Below are 21,279 nucleotides of genomic sequence, written 5' to 3' on the forward strand. Positions count from 1 at the left end.
GATCCTTGAGACCCTCGTCAGACTATATTACAGGACCCCTTCAGATCAATCTAGGCACCTGAACTACGCCCCAACCTGCCAGTGGTGTTCTCAATAATGACTCTGGTGCTTACCTTGTTCGAGCAGTGCTCAGCTGGAGTCTTGTGAAGGTGCACAAGTGTCAGCAGTCATGGCTATAAAGGTTAGACTTGATCTCCAAGGAGCTACTGAGAGATTTTGTGCAAGAGTGCAGGCACAGTGGAGTTCCTTAAAGTAAAGACGTCATGGCAGCTCCCAGGGAAGTGAGTATTCATTTGCGTTATGGCACATTAAGAGAATAGAATCCTTTCATGTTGATGGAGGTGCAAGCATTGATTAAGGGACCATTTTTGACCACATAGATGCAATCAATGATTTTTTGGACTTTAGGGAGTCCTGCAAATTACTAGGAGATAAAATTACTAGCTCTAAAAAAGTATGCATCTGTGTCTTGTTTGATGTACCTGTGCACAGCTGTTTGACTGAAGTCAATGGTGCCCCTAGTGGCACGGCCCTGTGGAATCGAAGCAATGAACAGTTGTGATCTTAACAGCTATTGGCAGAATAGTACCTGTGGTGGCTGTGGGCTGTAGGTGCTCTTGAAGCATGTGAGATAACTCTGTGACAGATTCTTTGGAAATTGAAATCTCCACAAGTACTGGTCCTCAATCAACTGCAACTTTGCCTATATACTCTAGTATGGGGGTAAAGGCAGGTGGGTACCAGCCTCCTCTTCTTCAAGAAGCAGAGGGAAATTCCCAGTGGGTGAGATTTTGTTCCTTATCTGAAAGGAGGGGTTTTATGGGGGTGGCAGCCACTCAGTCAATGGCACAAAGACAACTGAGGAAGCTAACAGCAAAAAAGCATAAAAAACAACAAAAATTACATTGATAAACTTTTAACTGTACCAGTTAACTTTGAACCTAGACTCTCTTCTGCCTTCTCCATGGTGCCTAGAAACTCTGGATGTCTGTGTAAAACAGTGCAAATGAGGAGAATGGAGCATATGACATCACTATGCTACCTACTCCTCTTTTGTAAGCATCTGCCCTCCATCCAGCCACTGGAAATTACAGCATAAAATGGGCGGGCACATGCAAATTAGGGGGCAATAACACAGTACTGTCATGACTCCATTTTCCACTGCCACCTGCCCGATTACTGCTACATATTCTGTCCTTCACTGTCTAGGCTCACACATGAAGAATGATCATTTATGGGAAGCATTGAAGGGCATCTACACATGGCACTCTACACAAGCAAGGGTCAAAGCCTTCAGTGGAATTGTTTTTAAACTAATATAATAATGTGAAAATACAGATTTGTCATTGGTCCCAATGTTGATATGTTTTATTGGCCAACTGTTGAGGAATTTCCACCTAACTCCTACTTTTTCATTTATCTCTTCTTCTTCTTTCATTCTTGGTGATGTTCTGCTCTGTGGACTTACATATTTCAATGGCAGAAAAGACAGAAAGACACACATAAGGAGATTGGCAAAGCTACTTAAATCTGGCACAAGACATTTCAGCGTCAGCGGCAGCTCAGTCGACCAACCTAATGCAACTCGAATTGAACATGGCAGACTGATTCAACTGACAGGCAGTATTCTTGCCACAATGAGTTACCACCTCACCAACCTTTATCAAGATTTTTTTCTTCAGCTGAATGGGCGATGGGAGTTCATCTGCATTGATGTCCACGGGTTTGATCAGCAACATGTCTCCAAAGACCTTTTTGAAATGAGATGCCATGTTTCGCTGCTGCACAACACTGCAATGGTCTTCAATGGAGAGGATTATGGGATACCTACAAGGCACACACTTGAAATCAGTAACACCCCGCATCATTTTGGCTGAGTTTGAAGTACTCATTTTAATAATAAATATGAGTGGATTACCAAAATATTTGAGATGCAGACACCTTATTATATACTATGTTTTATAGAGTTTAGTGTCAGCTGGGCTCAGTGGTATCACTCTAGCCTCTGATTTAGAAGGTTGTGGGTTCAAGCCCCACTCCAGGACTTAAGCACATTACCATTACTTCATTGCAGAACTGAGGAACTGCCTATTTGTCGAAGCTGCAGTAGAACAACGTTTACCGGTGCCCTGGCCATCATTTATCCCTCAACTAATATAGATTATCTGGTCTTTCATCTCATTTTCTGTTTGTAGGACCTTGCTGTGCACAAAATGGCTGCCGCATTTGTCTACAAGAACAACTGTGACTTTACTTCAAAATGAATTAATTGGCTAAGTACTTGGGATGACCTGAGGATGTGAAAGACACTCGGTAAATGCAAGTTCTTTCTTTTATTTTGAGTTATCCTTTATCTCGCGTAGTTATGTAATGATACTATTCTGCCTGCAGAGGGCGATCTCACAGCAGTTGCACTGCCTCAAGTTTGCTCTGGTCCCACTCCCCTGGCAGAAGTGGTGGTAGGGGTGGGGGCGAAAATGAGACTTCCACCTGCCCACTGTTTGTGGCCCTGACCCTGTGACATTTAAATATTTTGCATTGGCACCCATGCCATTTAATGCATAGCTGAGGCACCCACCTCAGGGAGAATGAGGACAATTGCTGCAGAGCCTTAACGGGAGTAGGCTGGCCAGCTGTGCCAGACCAAAGACATATTAAATATTAAAAATCCTTCCGACTCTTCAATTAAGTGTTCTGAGCAAGATCGTATTTTCGAGAGATAAAAAGGACGCGGCTAAGTTTAGTTATTTAAATGTTATATTTATTATATTTAGAACTGTTAATGAAGAATGGTTTTCAACAAAAAGCACCTCTTGGCACATTGAAACATTCTAAAATGTCTCCCAGACACCGAGCAATGATGGGAGAAGGGTTTGGGGTGATGACCAAAAGCAAGTCAAAGAGGTTGATTTTCAAGGAGGTGAGAGAGGCAGCTTGGTGGAGGTTTTTGGAGAGAGTATTCCAGTGTATGAGGTACACCTGTTGAAAGGGGTATTGAAAAGAGAGCAGAGTTGAGAAGAGGGTGCAAGTAGGAACAGAGGACTGAAACAAGGAATGCAAGGCAGTGAAGCGACTTTTAGATGAAGGTACGGATTTTGAAAGCGATGTGTTAGAAGAAAGGGAGCCAATGGAAGTTAGTGAATACAAGAGATAAGGGAGCGAAACTTAGAGTGGGATAGGATGTAGCCACCACAGTGGCAGTGGGGGTAAGGTAGAGGCAGAGATAGGTGATGTTTCAGAGGTGGAATTAAACATTGCTGGTGGTGGCTAGAATGTGGAGTTTGAAGCTAAATTTAGGGTTAAACAGGATGCCACGATTGGACAACATCGGGATCTGTCTGACTGAGCAGCCAGGCAGAGGTTAGGTGCCTGGGGCTTTTGGTAAGAACCAAACAGGATATCTTCAGTTTGCCAATGTTGAGGTGTTTCATGGTGGCTAAGCAGCTGGATATCAGAACAGTGATCATGGAGTTAAGGGTAATGGCAGAGAGTAGAGCTGGGTGTTGTCAGCATGCATGTGAAAATTGACCCTATATCTACAAATGGTGTTGTTGATGAGCAGTATAGAGATGAGGAAAAGAAGGGGGCCAAGGATGAAGCCTTGAGACACATGTGAGGCAACTGGAGATGTCAATGAGGACATGAAAGGATTGAAAAGAGTTCAAAAGGGAATGATGGGAAAAGTGGGCACAGAGTTGTTTGAAAACCTTAAAGAGGAAGGGAAGGATGAAGGTAGACCGATAGTTGGAAAGGACAGAGACATTGAAGGTGTTTTGTTTTGAGGAAAACTCAAGACTCTGATGCAATCTGAAACCAGTTTGAGGACCACTTTGGAGCAAATGAATATTTGAACCACTTGGTTGCAAACTTGTAAAGGGTGTCCTCCCAAATTGTTGGAGTAACTTACTCTGAGGTGATGAAGGCATGCTCCTTTATTGTGTAGAGCACATCCAGGAACTTGATTTTGGAGGTAAGAGTGTGCCCATGGTAAATAATTGGCAGGTCATCTGGCCCGTCCCAGCAGTCCACTGCAAAAGAGATCGTCAATCAATCGCAACATGGGTTTATTTAAATAAACCTTTGATATTAGTAAGTAACCTTCTCATTATTTCCACAAGAGGGTGCAATTTATCCTTTGAGAAATTGTAGTCTTTCAGTAAATTGAAGCTGTCATTATGGCTTATAGGAAGAGAACAACAGATGGTATTAAATAGGCACCTAACCATTAATTAACATCTGGTGACGGGACTGAATTATAATAGAAAGTGATATCCTTGTGAGTTTGTTTCTCCACCCCTCTCACTTTCATGTAGGCCAACGCTTTCTCTCCACTAATCCAAACAATATGCTGTAACCAATTTCTAGTCACAAGTTAGTATTGACCAGTAAGCCTACACAGCTAACGTTTTGTCCCTTGCTCTAACTTCCTTCCCTCTTTGTGGGGAAATGCTGGACTGTTTTAAATGTTATTGGTGACGATATCACTGAGCTAGGTCTTGTTTCCTCCCCAATGGCATATCACAAAATCTTTCTTTTCTTTCGCTTCCTAAAACAAATACAATAAAAATAGCACATCCACACCATTAACATCATCTGGAACTCCAGAATGTTAGTTCAAAATATTCCTTACTGTTGGTACATGAAGGTTGCATAACTTGGACACTCATTTCTTTCCCCTCATTTGTTCCTCTCCCTTCCACATATTGTGCCAACTCACACCAACTAATGATATAATTTAATTCAGTGAATAAGCAAGCCATACAGACCAAGAAAGAGCCAGATTCAAGCCCCACTCTATGCTGAGTCAGCTGTGGTGGCAGAAGAGATGTTTATTTGGATTTGCTCATCACCCTTAGGCTAAGGAGGGGACAATCGGCCAGTGTTTCCACCCCTGGCCACTCTCCAGCAGCCCTGGCTGGAGCTGCGTCCCTGTGGATGTCGGGTGACAGCAGATGAGGCTGGAATCGAGCTTGGCTGCGATGAACTGTCCGTGAAAAATAGCCATGGTTTCGAGGAAATGTATCACAGTAGGAGTCAGCGCTGAAGGGAGAAAAATGTGAGAAAATTGGAAAAAGGAGAGACCGCTTACGTTCTATGCAGCGGCATCCCATCCTCAGGCATCGGGCATAGGCTTCTAATGATGACTCACTGGAAAACTGGTCTCCAGTCAGATACCTGGAAGATATGAGGAGCATTTCAGACCTTCGGTCACTGTTACTCGTAAAATAATGGCCCTGATAGTTACAGAGAGCGGGGGAAGGGGGATCCCAGAAATCCCGGGAATGTGGGGATCAGGAAAATTTAACAGCAGGACCTCATTATCATTTCTTTACTCCATATCCCACCAGTCAGCTGACCAACTTGATCAGCTGGCTGGCTGCCTGGCAGAAAAGTCAGCTGTAGATGGCCGCAGCTCTGGACCATTGAGGACGGTCCCCAGCAACCGGGAAAGATTGGGGGTTGGTGAGCGGTGTCGGACCAGCAATCGGGAGGGGAGGGGACCAGGAGAGGTCGCGGGGCAGAAGGGAGGAATCGCTGGTTTGGGATGGCCAATCGCGGCAGAGGATTTGCTTGCAGGGCCAGGGAGAGCACTCCTGCTCCTTCTGGCTCATAAGCAGTGCAATAAAAAGCACTTACTCCCGCCTCCATTTTGCTGCCGGGTTTCCCGAGCCCTGGGAAATCCAGCCGGCCAGTGTGAAATTTAAATCCGGCTTCCAACTGCACGGTGGGAGCCTAATTTAAATATTATAATGAGGTGTCCCACCTCTCAAGAGCGGGACAGAGACACGCCACGTAATCCACCGCATCACTGCCGGCAGCCGCCTGCATGGCAAGTTGTGGTCACGTTGCACGATTTTTATTTTTAACCTTTCCCCAAACATCTTATGCCTATCGTGGGGGGGAGGGGGTTAAAATTCCCTCCAGTGTTTCTTACTGGTTGGAACAATTGGAGTACAATATAGTACATTGCTACATTGCTACAGGGCTAGGCCAGCAGAAACAGGCAGTGAGTGGAGATAAGGTCCCGCCCACAGTGTGTAAATACCTCCGAATTTCTCTGTCGTATGTTGTGACAGCTGTTTGCAGAGCAACAAGGTAGACCACATGCAGCCTTGCTAGACAGTTTGAGATGTCCAAAAGAGGGTGAGGAAGATAGGAAATCATGGGCACTGAAACATACAGGGGCTGCACAGTACCACTACTGTTAGATTTACTGAATGTCTTCACAGCTGTGGCTTTTGTGGCACAAAGGGCATATATTTCATTGAGGAGCATCATTACTTATTCTTGTTTCTGCCCCCACAGTCTAACAGGCACATTGGACTCAAGATTTCTTTCCCTCGCTGAAATATACCCACAAACAGTCCTGAAATGAATGTTCACACAGTGAATGGACTTGTGTCTCTGATTCCACACACTATAATGCCCCAGCTTTGACCATGACCCACTGGAGCCTTCAAGGAAGGAATGGTAACCAGATGGGCCCCCATCCTGCTCCCACCGGCACATTTCTAGCAGCTGTCTGAAGTCTGGCCTTGGCAGAGGCTCCAGGACCATGTCACAACCCCCCCATCCCTCTGCCCCTCAAGTGCACAGAGTCATAGGGCAGGGTTTTCATTGGGCCGTGGAGGCGGGATTGGAGGCATGTGGGGGGTTAAAATCCCGAAATCAGGGGGCATGAACCCAACCCGCCCCCAACCCGCCTCCATGCCAGTTTCAAAGGAGGCGGGTGACATAATAAAGACTCACTACGCACTTGATTGAACATAAAGCAAGGCTTTAATCGACTTGTAACAAAACATGGAGGTCTAGTTAATAGTCACTAGCTTCCTGTTTCCAGATTGTCTCAGGCCAAGTTGGGCCCACGCCCGAGTGTTTATACTCCTCGGACGGCGCCCTCAGCTGGCCGTCCAGTGGTACTTCCTGAGTTACTTCTTGTCGAAGTTGCGATTTATGACAGCGGGTACCCTACCCACACTGGGACCCGCCTCCCCGAGGCGGGAAGAGGATTAGTGCCAATTAACTGCCTGTTAACAGGTAGTTAACAGGCAGTTTTTAGCCTAACCCCTATTTTCATTGGTGAAATGTGGGATTCCCGACAGCTCCAAACCACGCCAAGTTAGTGAGGCGGACCGTCGGGATGAAGGGCTTAGAGGGGTCAAGATGTCCGGTGTTCAGGTGAGTGATGGGTGCATGAGTGAAGAGGTAAGTGTGTTTGGTGTGTGTAAAGTGTTTAAAGAAGTTTTACTTACATGTACTTACCTTTACAGCCTTCCTTCCTTCAGGTCTCGGGAGCCCCTTGTCTCAGCAGCCCAGAAAGCAGAATGGCCGCGAGCTGTCAAAAGTTCCAACATTCAGCTTTCTGTTCCGGGGAGATCTCTAAATCATCCTGAGAGGAAGGAATAAACCTGGAGTACAGATTGTCAGTGTTTGACAGCTTCAAACAGCTGTCAAACGCTGATATTTCATCTGTCAAAAGGTCTTGACAGATGAAATATCAATCTGTGACATCACCTGTTGCCGGGTGGCCCTTAATTGGCCTAAGCGGGCGGGCTCAAAAGGTCAATCAAGTCAAAATCACGTGGGTTGGCTAGAACTCGATGGAGGCGGGACTACAACCCCGAAAGTTGTAGTCCCACCTCCTACCCGCCTCCTCAATGAAAATCCAGCCCATAGAGTCATAACAGCACAGAAGGAGGCCATTCGGCCCATTGAGTCCGCGCCGAGGTTGAAAACAAGTTACAAAATTGAGGATTAGCAGAATTTTCTGTGATTTGCTCCCAATCCTGTGTAGAAATAGTTGATCTCATGGGATGGAGTTGGGAACGCTACTGACCCAGTATTCCAGAGAAGGGAAAATGCAGTCAGAACTCCTGCTCCTGATCACTGGCAAGTGTGAGCATGAGATTAGGATTAGACCTGCCTGTGATGACTTCCTCATCTCTGATTGAATAGCCTGCCAGCACTCATTATCTAGGCTCACACATGAAGAATGACTACTTGGTTAAAGTACCAGTCAGTGGCCGTCACATCTGGTATTATGCCACCACGCGAGTTAGTGCCTTCAGGAGAGGAGGAAAGTTAAGGATTACGTCAAAACTGTTTGTGCTCACTTAAAAAAAAAAGGAAACAGAGCGTTACTTAACGTGTTGTGTGATGAGGAGATCCAGTAATATGAGAGAGGGTGGTTCATTTCCTCAGGAGTCACACGTTCAAACCTTGAATCCAGAATCATGTTCTCTTTAGAGAATAGATACGCCAAGAACTAAAAGGCAAAAGAAACAGATGGATTTTCATTTGTCATCATTTTATATAAATGTGAATAATCATTTTATTATATTTTCTGTTTTGAAATCCCATTCACATTTTTATTGGAACCTAGGTGAAAAGTCAAGGCCCATAGTGCAAGACTCCAAGTAGGAAAGAAAACAAGACAAATCAGGAAGTAGCAGTTAGGTGATGCCGTGCTTGGGTATTATAAACCTGGAGGAGAAAGGGAAGACTGAAGGAGTTAGTGAACTCCATAGGTTTGAATTCCTGAGAAAGAATGAGCTAGATTAGGAGATGGTGCGATAGAACTTGGTTTGAACACATGGAGGAGACAGGAATGAGTAAGAGAGTGTAGGACATCGTATTTGAAGGAGGAATAAGAAAGGATGGTTTAAACAACAAATAATACTAGTGTGTATATTTTTCCTATTCTTTTCTCTTAAGCCTGACCGTGCCGCACATCATAACATGGTGCTGGAGGCCCGCTTCGACATATCAGCTAATGATGCTGTATTGCCGGTCAGTACGTTTGAGCTGGAGCTGCCTCAGTTAACAGTTTCCTCTAATTCTTCCCTCCTTCCACATGGAGAATTTCCAGACCTCTTCTTTGATGGAATGCCATTTGAGGAATCACAGGATTGAACCAAATCCCTGCTATGCCAGAGCATAAAACCACCACCCAAAGTTGGGACTGTTCTAGTATGTTTCAGTCCTTTGATTCTTACTTGAAGAAACTTTATGTCAAAAATGTACAAGGGACTGTCACCCAGGAGTTCAATGCATTGAGCACTTGACTCAAAGCATAAAGGATATAAGTTATTCTTCTCTGGCTGCCTCTCGGTAAACTTTAGTTGCTTCAGTTGAGTTACCTGCTGGAGTGAGGGACAAACTGGGACCTTGCCAGCTTTCCCACCTCATTCCCTCAAGTAAACAAGCTTTACAAAGCTGAAGATGAGCCGTTCAACATGTTTGTGCGTGAGTAAGAGTGGGCCCAAGCTCCACCACAATATACTGCAATTCTGCCCAAGAGTCAAATGAAGACCATTTGCGGCCTGCAGGTCACTGAGAATGAATGTGATAAGGCAAAAGTATACCTACCTCATCCAGTTGTAAAGCAGGGTCTGATATCTCCCGCAAGGGGTCTTTAAAATAATTAAAGATGCACTCCCGAACTTTGTTAGTGTCATTTGCCCAGCTTTCCTAAGGAAATAAGATATACAACAATTAAGGGAGTCTTACTCCAGAGCTATCATTACAATGGTTTCCTACAGGCAATTAAATAAATGTAATCCATGCATGGAATTTGGATGGGTTTGGCTTCTTTCCATTCACTCCCATTGCATTGCATTCTAATACTCCAAACTTTTTCCTGTTCAGCTTCCACTAACACATCTTCGCATTCACTTTTATTGTGTTGAACTCCAATGGACCAAATCCCTTCCCATTTACCACTATTAAGTAGAATTCCAAAAGCCCAAACTGCTTTTCATTCACTCCCAATTACTAAAGTTTTCATAGATCAAACCTTTTTCCAGTCACTTCCATGATAGAGTTGTCAAGGCATGACGAGCTGACAATTTGCAATTGTTTCCTACACCATCTATCGGCTAACATGGCTGTGGTCAGGCAGTCAGTTTTAAAATGATTATCCCCATGTTCAAATCCCTCCATGGCCTCGGCCCCCCACCCCACCACCCCATCTCTGTAATCTCCACCAGCACTATACCCCTCTGAGAACTCTGCTTTCTTCCAACTCTGTGTGCTTGTACACACCACCACTTCCTTCACCCACCATTGGCAACCGTGCCTTCTGCCGTCCAGGCCCTAAACTCTGGAATTCCCTCCCTAAACCTTTTTGCCTCTCCACCTCTCTCTCCTCTTCTAAGGTGCTGCTTAAAACCGACCTCCTTGACCACGCTTTTGGTCAGCTGTCCTAATGTCTCCTTCTTTGGCTTGGTGTCAATTTTTGTCTGATTACATGACTGTGAAGCGCCTTGGGACGTTTTACTGCATTAAAGACGCTATATAAATTAAAGTTGTTGTTGTTGTTGCTGTGTGTAAGGTGTGGAATGATATTCCCTTAGTTTAAATGAAACTCTTCCATGAATCTGTAGATACAGCCTCACAATCATTTTCTTAGTATCCCTGAACCTGAACATTTAAAGTGACTGCACACACTGAGGCATTTCATTGTATGGCCCATGCACAATGCTACACAGAATGGTGGGATACAGTTCATTACTGAGCTCCTGGTCTTAGTCAGAGTGCCAAGTGAAGGGAGGTAATGGAGAGCGAGAAAATAAATGGAGGAGATTGTGGCGTACCGATCACAGAAAGGACACAATCTGCTTTTCGGTCCGTAGACTATAAATCAGGCGTCATGCCTTTAAGAAGGATCACACCTTTAAGAAACTCGATCTGCAACATAGTTAAGCCCAGAGCGAGGGAGGGGCAGTCAAAGCTGTGGACTGATGAAAGACTGTCGGACTTGGTGTAGTCTCTGATGCCATTTTTGTGTTCAACATGTGGTCTCAACAATTAAACCTTTTCTGTTGAACCTCTCCGAGTTCAGTATATTTTGTTAGGAGTACGTAGACTCCTACATTGGTGACCCCGATGCTCAGGACGACTCCTAAGCGTAACCATGGCTGACACAAACGCAGTTTCTGTGAAGCTGCCGGAGTTCTGGGAGAACCTAGCCACCGCCTGGTTCCTTCAGGCCGAATCGCAATTCCGACTCCACAGCATCAGCGCCGACGCAACGATGTACGACTACCTCCTCGCCTCCCTGGGCAGCTCCACAATCACAAAAGTCTGGACAACACTACAAAACCCTTCGGAGGAAGGCAAGTACGCACATCTCAAGGCCGCGCTCCTTAAAAAATTCACAGCCTCCCAATTCGTGTGCAACTGCCACCTCCTCGACCTCCCGGGCCTCGGTGACTCCACGCCGTCAGACTTGCTCTCACACTTGCTTGCTCTGACCGATGAGAAACCGCCCGGCTCCCTCTTCTGCACGCTCTTTATCCGCCAACTACCCACCAGCATCCACCCGGCGATCGTGGCGTCCAGACTCACGGACCTCGAGGACCTGGCCGACGAAGCCGATAAGCTCCTGTCCGCCGGCTCCAACCACGCCGTCACCCCCGACCTGGCCTCCGCAGCGTCGGCGCGCGCTCCACCCTCTATCGCGCGGCCACACAGCTCGGCCATGAGGCCCCCCAGGCCCCCACGTCCCCCAAGCCCTCCGACCCAGGGCTACTGCTACTTCCATACCCGGTTCGGCGCACGGGCACGCTGCTGCAGCCATCCCTGCACGTTTCCAACCGCCCCCACACCGGCCTACACGATGGCCGTGGGGCAAGCAGGCGCGCTGCTGTACGTTACGGACAGCGCCTCCGGACGCCGTTTCCTATGCGACACGGGCGCGCAGTGCAGCATCATCCCTGCGTCCGCCCTCGAGATCCAGCGAGGCGGCCGCGGCCCTGCGCTGGCTGCCGCCAATGGCACCGACATCCGGACGTACGGCACCCACACCGTCACCATCGACCTCGCAGGCCGCCGCTACCACTGGGAGTTTATCACCGCAAAGGTGGTCTCCCCGATCCTTGGTGCGGATTTCCTGTGCGCCCACGGCCTGTTGGTCGACATGCCTCGGCGCCGCCTCGTGGACATGAACACCATGTCACCTATCCCGGGCGCCATGGCCCCCCCCACAACCCACCAAAATGGCGTGGCAGTGCCGCGCCCGCTCAACGGACGACTACTCAGCACTCCCGGCTGAGTTCCCAGCCCTCACCAACCTGACCTTCTCCGCGAAAGTTGCTAAGCACGGGGTAGAACACTTCATCCCCACCACAGGCCCACGCCCGCAGGCTGGACCCGGCCAAGCTGGAGATCGCGCGGGCCGAGTTCGCCACAATGGAACAGCTCGGCATCATCCGCCGCTCCAACAGCCCCTGGGCCTCCCCACCCCACATCATCACCAAACCCGACGGGGGATGGCGCCCCTGCGGGGATTACCGGCGCCTAAACAACGCCACCACGCCGGATCGGTACCCCAGACCGCACATTCAAGACTTCTCGGCTAGACTGGCCGGCCGCTCAGTCTTCTCCAAAGTCGACCTGGTGCGCGGTTACCATCAGGTGCCAGTCCACCCCACGGACGTCCCCAAGACGGCCATAATCACCCCTTTTGGGCTATTCGAGTTCCTCCGAATGCCATTTGGCCTCAAAAACGCGGCCCAGGCCTTCCAGCGGCTCATGGACTCGGTCCTCCGGGACCTGAAGTTCCTCTTTGTCTACCTGGATGACATCCTGGTAGCTAGTTCCTCCAAGCAGGAACACATCGAGCACCTCCGCACCCTGTTCCAGCGGCTCAGTGAGCACAGGCTCATCATCAGCCCAGCCAAGTGCCAATTCGGCCTCAGCAGGATCGAATTCCTCGGCCACCACATCACGCAGGACGGAGCCATTCCCCTGCCCGCCAAGGTGCAAGCCGTCCAGCAGTTCCCCCAGCCTACCACCATCAAAGGCCTCCAGGAGTTCTTGGGGATGATCAACTTTTACAACCGCTTCATTCCCGAAGCGGCCTCCCTCATGCGGCCCCTATACGAAGCCCTCCGGGGTAAGAAAGACAGAATGGCGATCGAGTGGTCGGCAGACATGTTGACCGCTTTCGACTCGACCAAAAAGGCGCTCGCCGATGCCACCATGCTCGCTCACCCACAGCCCAACGCCAGGGTGGCCTCACCACGGACGCCTCCGACCACGCGGTCGGCGCCGTGTACAAACAGTGGGTTGACGGGGCCTGGCAACCGCTGGCCTTTTTCAGCCGCCAACTGCGCCCCCCGGAGGCCAAATACAGTGCCTTTGACCGCGAGCTCCTCGCACTGTACCTGGCAGTCCGCCATTTTAGATTTCTTCTGGAGGGCCGCCCCTTCACCGCGTTTGTCGACCACAAACCCCTGACATTCGCGATGGCAAAATCTGCGGACCCGTGGTCAGCCAGGCAACAACACCAGCTCGCCGCGGTGTCCGAATTCACCACGGACATCTGGCACGTCTCCGGTCGAGACAACGTGGTGGCCGACTGCCTATCCCGCCCCGCCGTCCACGGCGCCCACCTGGCAGTGGACTATGCTCAACTGGCAGCGGAGCAACACACCGACCCCGATTTGCTCTCCGCGCCCACAACCCTCCCAGGGCTGCGACTGACCGACGTCGCCTGCGGCCCGTCCGCCGTCACAGTCAAATGCGACACCTCCTTGGCGCAACCCCGCCCCGTAGTCCCGGCGTCCTGGTGAAAATGGGTGTTCGACATCGTCCACGGCCTCTCACACCCCGGCACCCGCGCGTCCATTAGACTGGTGGCCAACCGATTTGTCTGGCGCGGCCTGCGCAAAGATGCGCGCGTCTGGTCCAGATCCTGCATAGCTTGCCAGCATGCCAAAATCCACCAGCACGTCAAAGCCTCACTCGAGGAGTTCACCGTGCCAGAAAGAAGGTTTGACCACGTCCACATCGACCTCGTCGGCCCCCTGCCGCCATCACAAGGTCACACGCACCTGCTGACAATCGTGGACCGTACCACCCGCTGGCCCGAGGCCATTCCACTGACGTCCACCACCACCGCCGACATCGCGAGGGCGTTCATCGGTACCTGGGTCGCTCGGTTCGGCATCCCCTCCGACATGACGTCGGATAGAGGCCCGCAGTTCACCTCTGATCTGTGGGCCGCAATCGCCTGAAACCTCGGGGTGGCCGTTCACCGCACCACAGCTTACCACCCCCAAGCCAACGGACTGTGCAAGTGATTCCACAGGTCCATGAAGGCGTCCCTCCGCGCCAGCCTCGAGGACGAGGCTTGGATCGACCGCCTCCCGTGGGTGCGACTTGGCCTACGCTCCGCAGTCAAGGAAGACCTGCAAGCCTCGGCGGCGGATCTCGTGTACGGCCAGCCGCTGCGCGTACCCGGAGAGTTCCTGCCCACAGCCACGACCCCTGGTCGGCTGACCAGCAACGCCGCGCTTTCGCCAACCGAGCACAACAGTTCGCTCCGGTACCCACCGGCCGGCACGGCGAACCAGCAACCCGCGTACCACCTAGCCTGCACATGGCCAAATTTGTTTTCGTGCGCCATGACGCCCACCGAGGACCTCTACGGCCCCCATACGACGGACCCTATAAGGTACTCCAGACGGGGAACAAGTTCTTCCTCCTCCAAGTGGGCGGCCGAACTGACAAGGTGTCGGTCGACCGGCTCAAGCTGGCGCACCTAGAGCCCGACGAACCCGTTCAAGTGGGCCAACCCCCACCGCGGGGCAGACCGCCTAAGAGCCCGACGCGTCCGACCGCCCCGCTCCCGACACCAACCGCCAAGAGCCGTTCCGGCCGTGCCATCAAGCTGCCACGCCGGTTCGTACACTCCCTACTAGCGGATTCTGGGGGGAGCTGTGTGGCGTACCGATCACAGAAAGGGCACAATCCGCTTTTCGGTCTGTAGACTATAAATCAGGCGTCATGCCTTTAAGAAGGATCACACCTTTAAGAAACTCGATCTGCAACATAGTTAAGCCCAGAGCGGGGGAGGGGCAATCGAAGCTGTGGACTGATGAAAGACAGTCGGACTTGGTGTAGTCTCTGACGCCATTTTTGTGTTCAACATGTGGTCTCAACAATTAAACCTTTTCTGTTGAACCTCTCCGAGTTCAGTATATTTTGTTAGGAGTACGTAGACTCCTACAAGATAATAAATTGAGGAGGAGTTATCCCTAGACACTCTTACATACTTCTGATTGGTTGGTATTAGAGCAACAAAGTTCACCTGGCTCTCAACAGAAGTTGGTGCATGAGCTGGGAAGAGCAAGGGATGGAGAGTTAATTGGAGAGTTCAAACTTACATTACTACAAACAAAGGGGGAAAAATTCAGTTGTCTGCGCCTCCCGTTAGCACCTTAAGAGGGCGCCAATTGGGGCGCAAAGCAACTAGAGGCCGGGCGCGGCGAAGTTTGTGCCGCTAGCGAAATTAACTAGGCATTTTGCGGCGGCGCTAAACACTTCCGCCATGATCTCCTGCGCCGGCAGATTGTGACGTCATTCGAGTGCGCAATGCCCCGTTAGCGCCCCGGACCAGATATTGAGTGGCGCCCCCTGCCTTGCCGCCTGCCACTAGCAACGACAGGTTGAGGGGAGCGTTATAGGAGTGCTATTTAAAGGCGACCGCTTCCCGCCTTTTTTTGTCGGTGACATTTTTGTACCACGCAGTCTGAGAGAGAGAGAGAGAGACTTCTGGAGAGATTCAACGCTGTGTGAAGGAGTTTTGAGTACTGAGCAGCACTTTGCAGGTTCATTTTGATTTGCCCTTCATTGCTTCGCCAGCACTCTGAGGTAGCGCCTCACTCCTCGGCATTTGCGCTTTAAGACAGGTGTGAAGCACCTGATTTAGCGCTCCAATCACCTCCAGGGGCAATAAAAGCCAAGTTTGCTGTCGGAGGCGATAATTAGCGCCAGGCGCTGAACTTTGCGCACGGCCAACAACGGCGCCCCAAATGGGGCGATACCGAATTTTTCCCCCAAAGGGTTTTATTTTAGAACATAAAAAAGCATGAAACTAGAAAAGGCCCTTCAGCTCATCAAACCTGCTCCTCCCACAGATTCCATACAATCTATTCTATAATCAACTCTACCTATCTAATGTCCTGCATGAAATTCTCTTTGACTTCCAGTGTTCCACAGCTTTTCCATCGAATTTATAACAGACAAGGAGGAGAACCTCCCTGGGAATTCACCTCGTACAACCTTTTCTCCACTGAAATTCAGTTCAGCTCTTCAGGGCCTCCTTCAATAGTTCAAAACTCTAAGTTTCAAAATATCCTTGTCTTTCTTCTCAGAACTGTCTCCAATGCTTCAATGTCTCTCTGAACGTTTGTAAGAAGTCACACAACACCAGGTTATAGTCCAACAGTTTTATTTGAAATCACAAGCTTTCGGAGCGCTGCTCCTTCATCAGGTGAAGTGGAGAGACGCATAAAGACACAGCTTATATAGTCAGAGAATAATGCCAGATGATTACAGGTAATCTTTCTAACTGCCATTTATCACCCCTCGGCAGAGAGATAATCACAGCAATCAAAGGTGTGAATGGTGTCCAAACAGGTCAGTCAGGAAAATATTACATCAAAGAACAATGAGGTGGGGTCACAAGGGGTCAAATGTTGCAGATGCTGGGGTCTGTATGAAAAACAAAAAACATTTTTTTTGCTGGAAATCACAGCAGGTCCGGCCACATCTGTGTAGAGAGAACCAGCCAACGACGACTCGAGTCTGGATGACCCTACGTCAGGTGGGGTTACATGTAGCGTGACATGAACCCAAGATCCCGGTTGAGGCCGTCCTTATGAGTGCGGAACTTGGCTATCAGTTTCTGCTCTACGATCTTGCGTTGTCGTGTGTCTCGAAGGCCGCCTTGGAGAATGCTTACCCGAAGATCGGAGGCTGAATGTCCTTGACTGCTGAAGTGTTCCCCAACTGGGAGGGAACACTCCTGCCTGGCAATTGTTGCAACATTTGACCCCTTGTGACCCCACCTCATTGTTCTTTGATGTAATGTTTTCCTGACTGACCTGTTTGGACACCATTCACACCTTTGATTGCTGTGATTATCTCTCTGCCGAGGGGTGATAAATGGCAGTTAGAAAGATTACCTGTAATCATCTGGCATTATTCTTTGACTATACAAGCTGTGTCGTTATGCACCTCTCCACTTCACCTGATGAAGGAGCAGCGCTCCGAAAGCTTGTGATTTCAAATAAAACTGTTGGACTATAACCTGGTGTTGTGTGACTTCTTACATTTGTCCACCCCAGTCCAACACCGGCATCTCCACACCATCTCTGAACGATGACTGCCCAAAAGTATATGAAGCATTCCAAATGTAATCGCGCCAGAGATCTATGCAAAGTTGGCATAATTTGAATTGTAACCAAAGCTGCTTTGTTGCCTCAATAAAAGAAAGATTTGAAAGACTTGTATTTATTTAGCGCCTTTCACGACTGTCCCAAAGTGCTTTGCAGCCAGTGAAGTACTTTTGAAGTGTAGTCACTGTTGTAATGTAGGAATAATTCACCCGGCTTGTGAGTCAGTTTGCTTACCTTCTGATCATATTGTAGAAACTTCTGGAAGTCATACAGTGTTACTTGACATAGCTCAGGCCTCTCCACATTCCTGCATACAACAAAATAGTATTTAATAATAGTCAAAAGTAAGCAGAATTTTTCATTATTATTTGACATATTTGGAATCTGTAAATGAATTGATCAATGGATTTGGGGGAAGGGTAGTGAGTGTTGCTGGAGATTAGTGCAGTATCCATTCGCCTGTGAGACCTGGGACTGAGGCACATCAGCTCAGATTTTCCTATCGGCATTATTTTAATGCTGGCATTAATGCATTTACTTTAAATGGACTTCAGGAGCTGAGCACATAATCTGGGCTGACACTTCTCATGTAACTCAACCGTGTCTATACCTCAAAAATATCATAGAATCATGGAATGATACAACACAGAAGAAGGCCATCCTATATAAATACAAGTCTTTCAAGTCTTTCTTTTATTGAGGCAACAATGCAGCTTTGGTTACAATTCAAATTATGTGAACTTTGCATAGATCTCTGGCATGTTTACATTTGGAATGCTTCATATGCTTTTGGGCAGTCAACGTTCAGAGAGACAAGTATTTATCCAATTCTCTTTTGAATATTACTATTGATTATGCTTTCAGGCAGTGCATTTCAAATCACAACAACTCACTGCATAAAAAAATGTTTCCTCATGTCGCCTCTGGTTCTTTTGCCAATCACCTTAAATCTGTGTCCTCTGGTTACCGACCCTTCTGCCACTGGAAACAATTTCTCCTTATTTATTCTATCAAAACCGTTCATGATTTTGAACACCTCTATCAAATCTACTCTTAACATTCTCTGCACTAAGGAGAACAATCCCAGCTTCTCCAGTCTCTCCACTTAACTGAGGTCCCTCGTCCCTGGTACCATTCTCGTAAATCTCTTCTGCACCCTCTCCAAAAGCTTGACATCCTTCCAAAAGTGTGGTGCCCAGAATTGAACACAATCCTCCAGCTGAGGTTTAACCAGTGTTTTATAAAGGTTTAACATAACTTCCTTGTTTTTATACTCTATTCCTCTGTTAATAAAGCCGGGGATCCCATATGCTTTTTTTAACAGCCTTCTCAATTTGTCCTGCCACCTTCAAAGATTTGTACACGTCTCTCTGTTCCTGCAGCCCCTTTAAAATTGCACTATTTATTTCATGTTGCCACTCCTCATTATTCCTACCAAAATGTTATCACTTCACACTTCTCTGTGTTAAATTTCATCTGCCATGTGTCTGCCCACTTCACCAGTCTGTCTATGTCCTCCTGAAGTCTGTTACCAATGCCATGGGCTTTAATTTTGCTAATAAGTAATTGCAACATTGCAAAGGACTTTGGCTGGAGCCACTTCAACTCTGGGAGAGAAAGAACTTGCATTTCTAAAGCGCCTTTCACGACCTGAGTTGTATCAAAGCATTTTACAGCCTTTGAAGTGTAATCACTATGGTAACGTAGGAAACGCAGCAGCCAATTTGCAAAGATTAAGCTTGCAGAAGCAGCAATAAGATAATCTATTTTAGTGATGTTGGTTGAGGGATAAATATTGCCTGGGACACTAAGGAGAACTCACCTGCTCTTCCATCAAATAGTTCTGTGGAATCTTTTACGTCCACCTGAGAAGGCAGACAGGGCCTCGGTTTAACATCTCATCAGAAAGACAGCCCCTCCTCAGTACTGCAGTGGAGTGTCAGCCTAGATTTTGTGATCATGTCTCTGGAGCAGGACTTGAACCCACAACCTCTGACTCAGAGGCGAGAGTGTATCAACTGAGCCAAGGCTGACATGCCATTATTCTGGGTTTTCTCAACTCTTCAGGCAGGCGAACAGGAGGACTCTTGTGGGAATTCACAATCTTTCCTCCAGTGAATTTCAGTTCAGCCCTACAGGGCTCCCTTTGGTAGGGCTTGAAAATTGCTGCCGAAATGCAAATACTTTCCTTACTTCAAGCCAACTTTCTTTCCTCCACTTTTCTGATTCCTTGCTGGGGTATAGATCCACAAGTGGTGTACACCCATCTGTGGGTTATTCAACTGCACTGAGCGCACCATATCCAAACCCAATCCTGTCCTTGCCTGATTTTCTCACATGCACACCAAGCTGGGATCACTGGATAGCAATCAAGTGTGGGAATGCTCGCCTCACTGAGTGCATCTGTAGGACCTGAGATTAATTAATTCAGTGCAGACCAGGTATTGAACCGTAGACCAGATTCCTGTATGGCTCAGCTTAAAAAAGGCCAATTTTCTGAGCCTTGCATTGGGTATCCTATCATACTGGACCACTGTATTAGGTCATCAACATTGAGTAACCCCTGTGTTCTTTTCCAGCTTAACTGGAAACACTGGAGGCCATGCTTTAGATTGGGCTGAGAGCCAACCAGAGCCACAGGGCCACAGAAAACCTTAGTACTGGATCTCAAGTGAGGTCACTATAATCTTTTTTGGCATTGAGATATGGATGCATGGTGCTGGTGCAGTGCAGGAGGGATTGGAATGCTTAACCAACATACATGCTTATTGTTTAATGCTATCGGCCAATATTCAGTAGAAAGTTTACATAGCACAACTTTAGAGCACTGCATGTCATCCTATCCAGAATGCCTTGCAGGAAGAGAAAGAAATGGAGTTCCCTAGTGGTAGAAAAAAATTGTTAGAAGCAGAGGTAGAAGTGAACAGTAGGATTAATACTAGGATATCAGCTTGACCCAGTTTGTAGCACTCTTGGTTATCAGTCAGAAGTGTGTGGTTTCAAATTGTACCCCAGTTCTTTAAGTGCATGGTAGACTGACTGGCCTCCTTCTGTGCTGTACCCATCCATGATTCAAGATTTACTACAGTTCTGAAAGCCCTGGATCATCAGCATTGACAGTTTACACAACATGTTCCGCAAAAGAATCAACAAATTCAGTAAAACAAAATGATAAAGTTGGTCAGATAAAAATTAATTCTAATTTTTTTTAAAAAGGGCCAGGGAGATGAGAATTAGTTTGTCAGATGGTCATTGTGGCAAGAGCCCATTTTTAAATAGAGCAAAGGCCAAGGGTGAAAACTATAAAGAACTTTCGGAATACAGTCACGTCAACGAGATGCTCCTTACCTCAGAGGAAAAGACAGCTCCAGCTGCTCGATTATCTGCACACACAAAAGCAGAGGTTGTACAAACAGAGAGGAATGGATACTTAGGAATAAGTTACAGGTTGCAATCTAATCGAAGGATTCACGTGGTTTATCTATTGAATACTGGATATCTGGGAGTGACGTACAAGGACAGAATGTAATCGACGGGATCAGATGGCTTCTGTGTGGAAATAATGAATAACCAGGAGTGACCTAGAGGGTATAAACTATGTGAAAGGGGCCAAGTGATTATATATAGAATAGGTATTTGGGAGAGATAGGCAATAACAGACGTTGTATATTTTATAGGGAATAGCAGATCCTAAATATATTATCGGAAATAGCAGCCCCTTATATATCATAGAGAATAGCAAATCCTGCATATATTATAGAGAATAACAGACATTGTATGTATTATGGAGAAAAGCACATCCTACATATTTTATAGGGAAATAGCTGTACTGTAAAAATTGTAGGGGAATATCAGATCCTGGATTTTAACATTGGGCATAAAACGGGTTAGTTGGTGGGTTGAATGCACCTGCTGTCCACTCTTTATTTCTGCGGTGAGCCCAAGCCATCTTAGGAACATAGGAACATAGGAATATGAGTAGGCCTTTTAGCCCTTCAAGCCTGTTCTGCCATTCAATGAGATCATGGTTGATCTATGACCTAACTCCATATACAATACCTGCCTTTGCCCCATATCCCTTAATACCTCT

The 21,279-nt window shown here is 47.7% G+C and overlaps 1 protein-coding gene across 1 annotated transcript in view; it reads right to left on the reverse strand.

Annotated features, from left to right (window-relative positions):
* Positions 1 to 21,279, reverse strand: part of LOC147114648 (1-phosphatidylinositol 4,5-bisphosphate phosphodiesterase gamma-1-like) — a 326,116-nt gene that overhangs the window by 112,642 nt on the left and 192,195 nt on the right. The window contains exons 7-13 of the mRNA XM_085992491.1: positions 20,538 to 20,572; positions 17,424 to 17,496; positions 9,370 to 9,471; positions 8,148 to 8,266; positions 5,090 to 5,175; positions 3,908 to 4,028; positions 1,659 to 1,827 (exon numbers count right to left, since the gene is read on the reverse strand). Coding sequence (XP_085848617.1) covers positions 1,659 to 1,827; positions 3,908 to 4,028; positions 5,090 to 5,175; positions 8,148 to 8,266; positions 9,370 to 9,471; positions 17,424 to 17,496; positions 20,538 to 20,572 — 705 coding nt within the window. The remainder of the gene's footprint in view (positions 1 to 1,658; positions 1,828 to 3,907; positions 4,029 to 5,089; positions 5,176 to 8,147; positions 8,267 to 9,369; positions 9,472 to 17,423; positions 17,497 to 20,537; positions 20,573 to 21,279) is intronic.

The sequence above is a fragment of the Somniosus microcephalus genome, chromosome 7 (assembly GCF_052327205.1).
Source record: "Somniosus microcephalus isolate GS21.2 chromosome 7, FLI_Smic_1.0, whole genome shotgun sequence".
Classification (NCBI taxonomy): domain Eukaryota; kingdom Metazoa; phylum Chordata; class Chondrichthyes; order Squaliformes; family Somniosidae; genus Somniosus; species Somniosus microcephalus.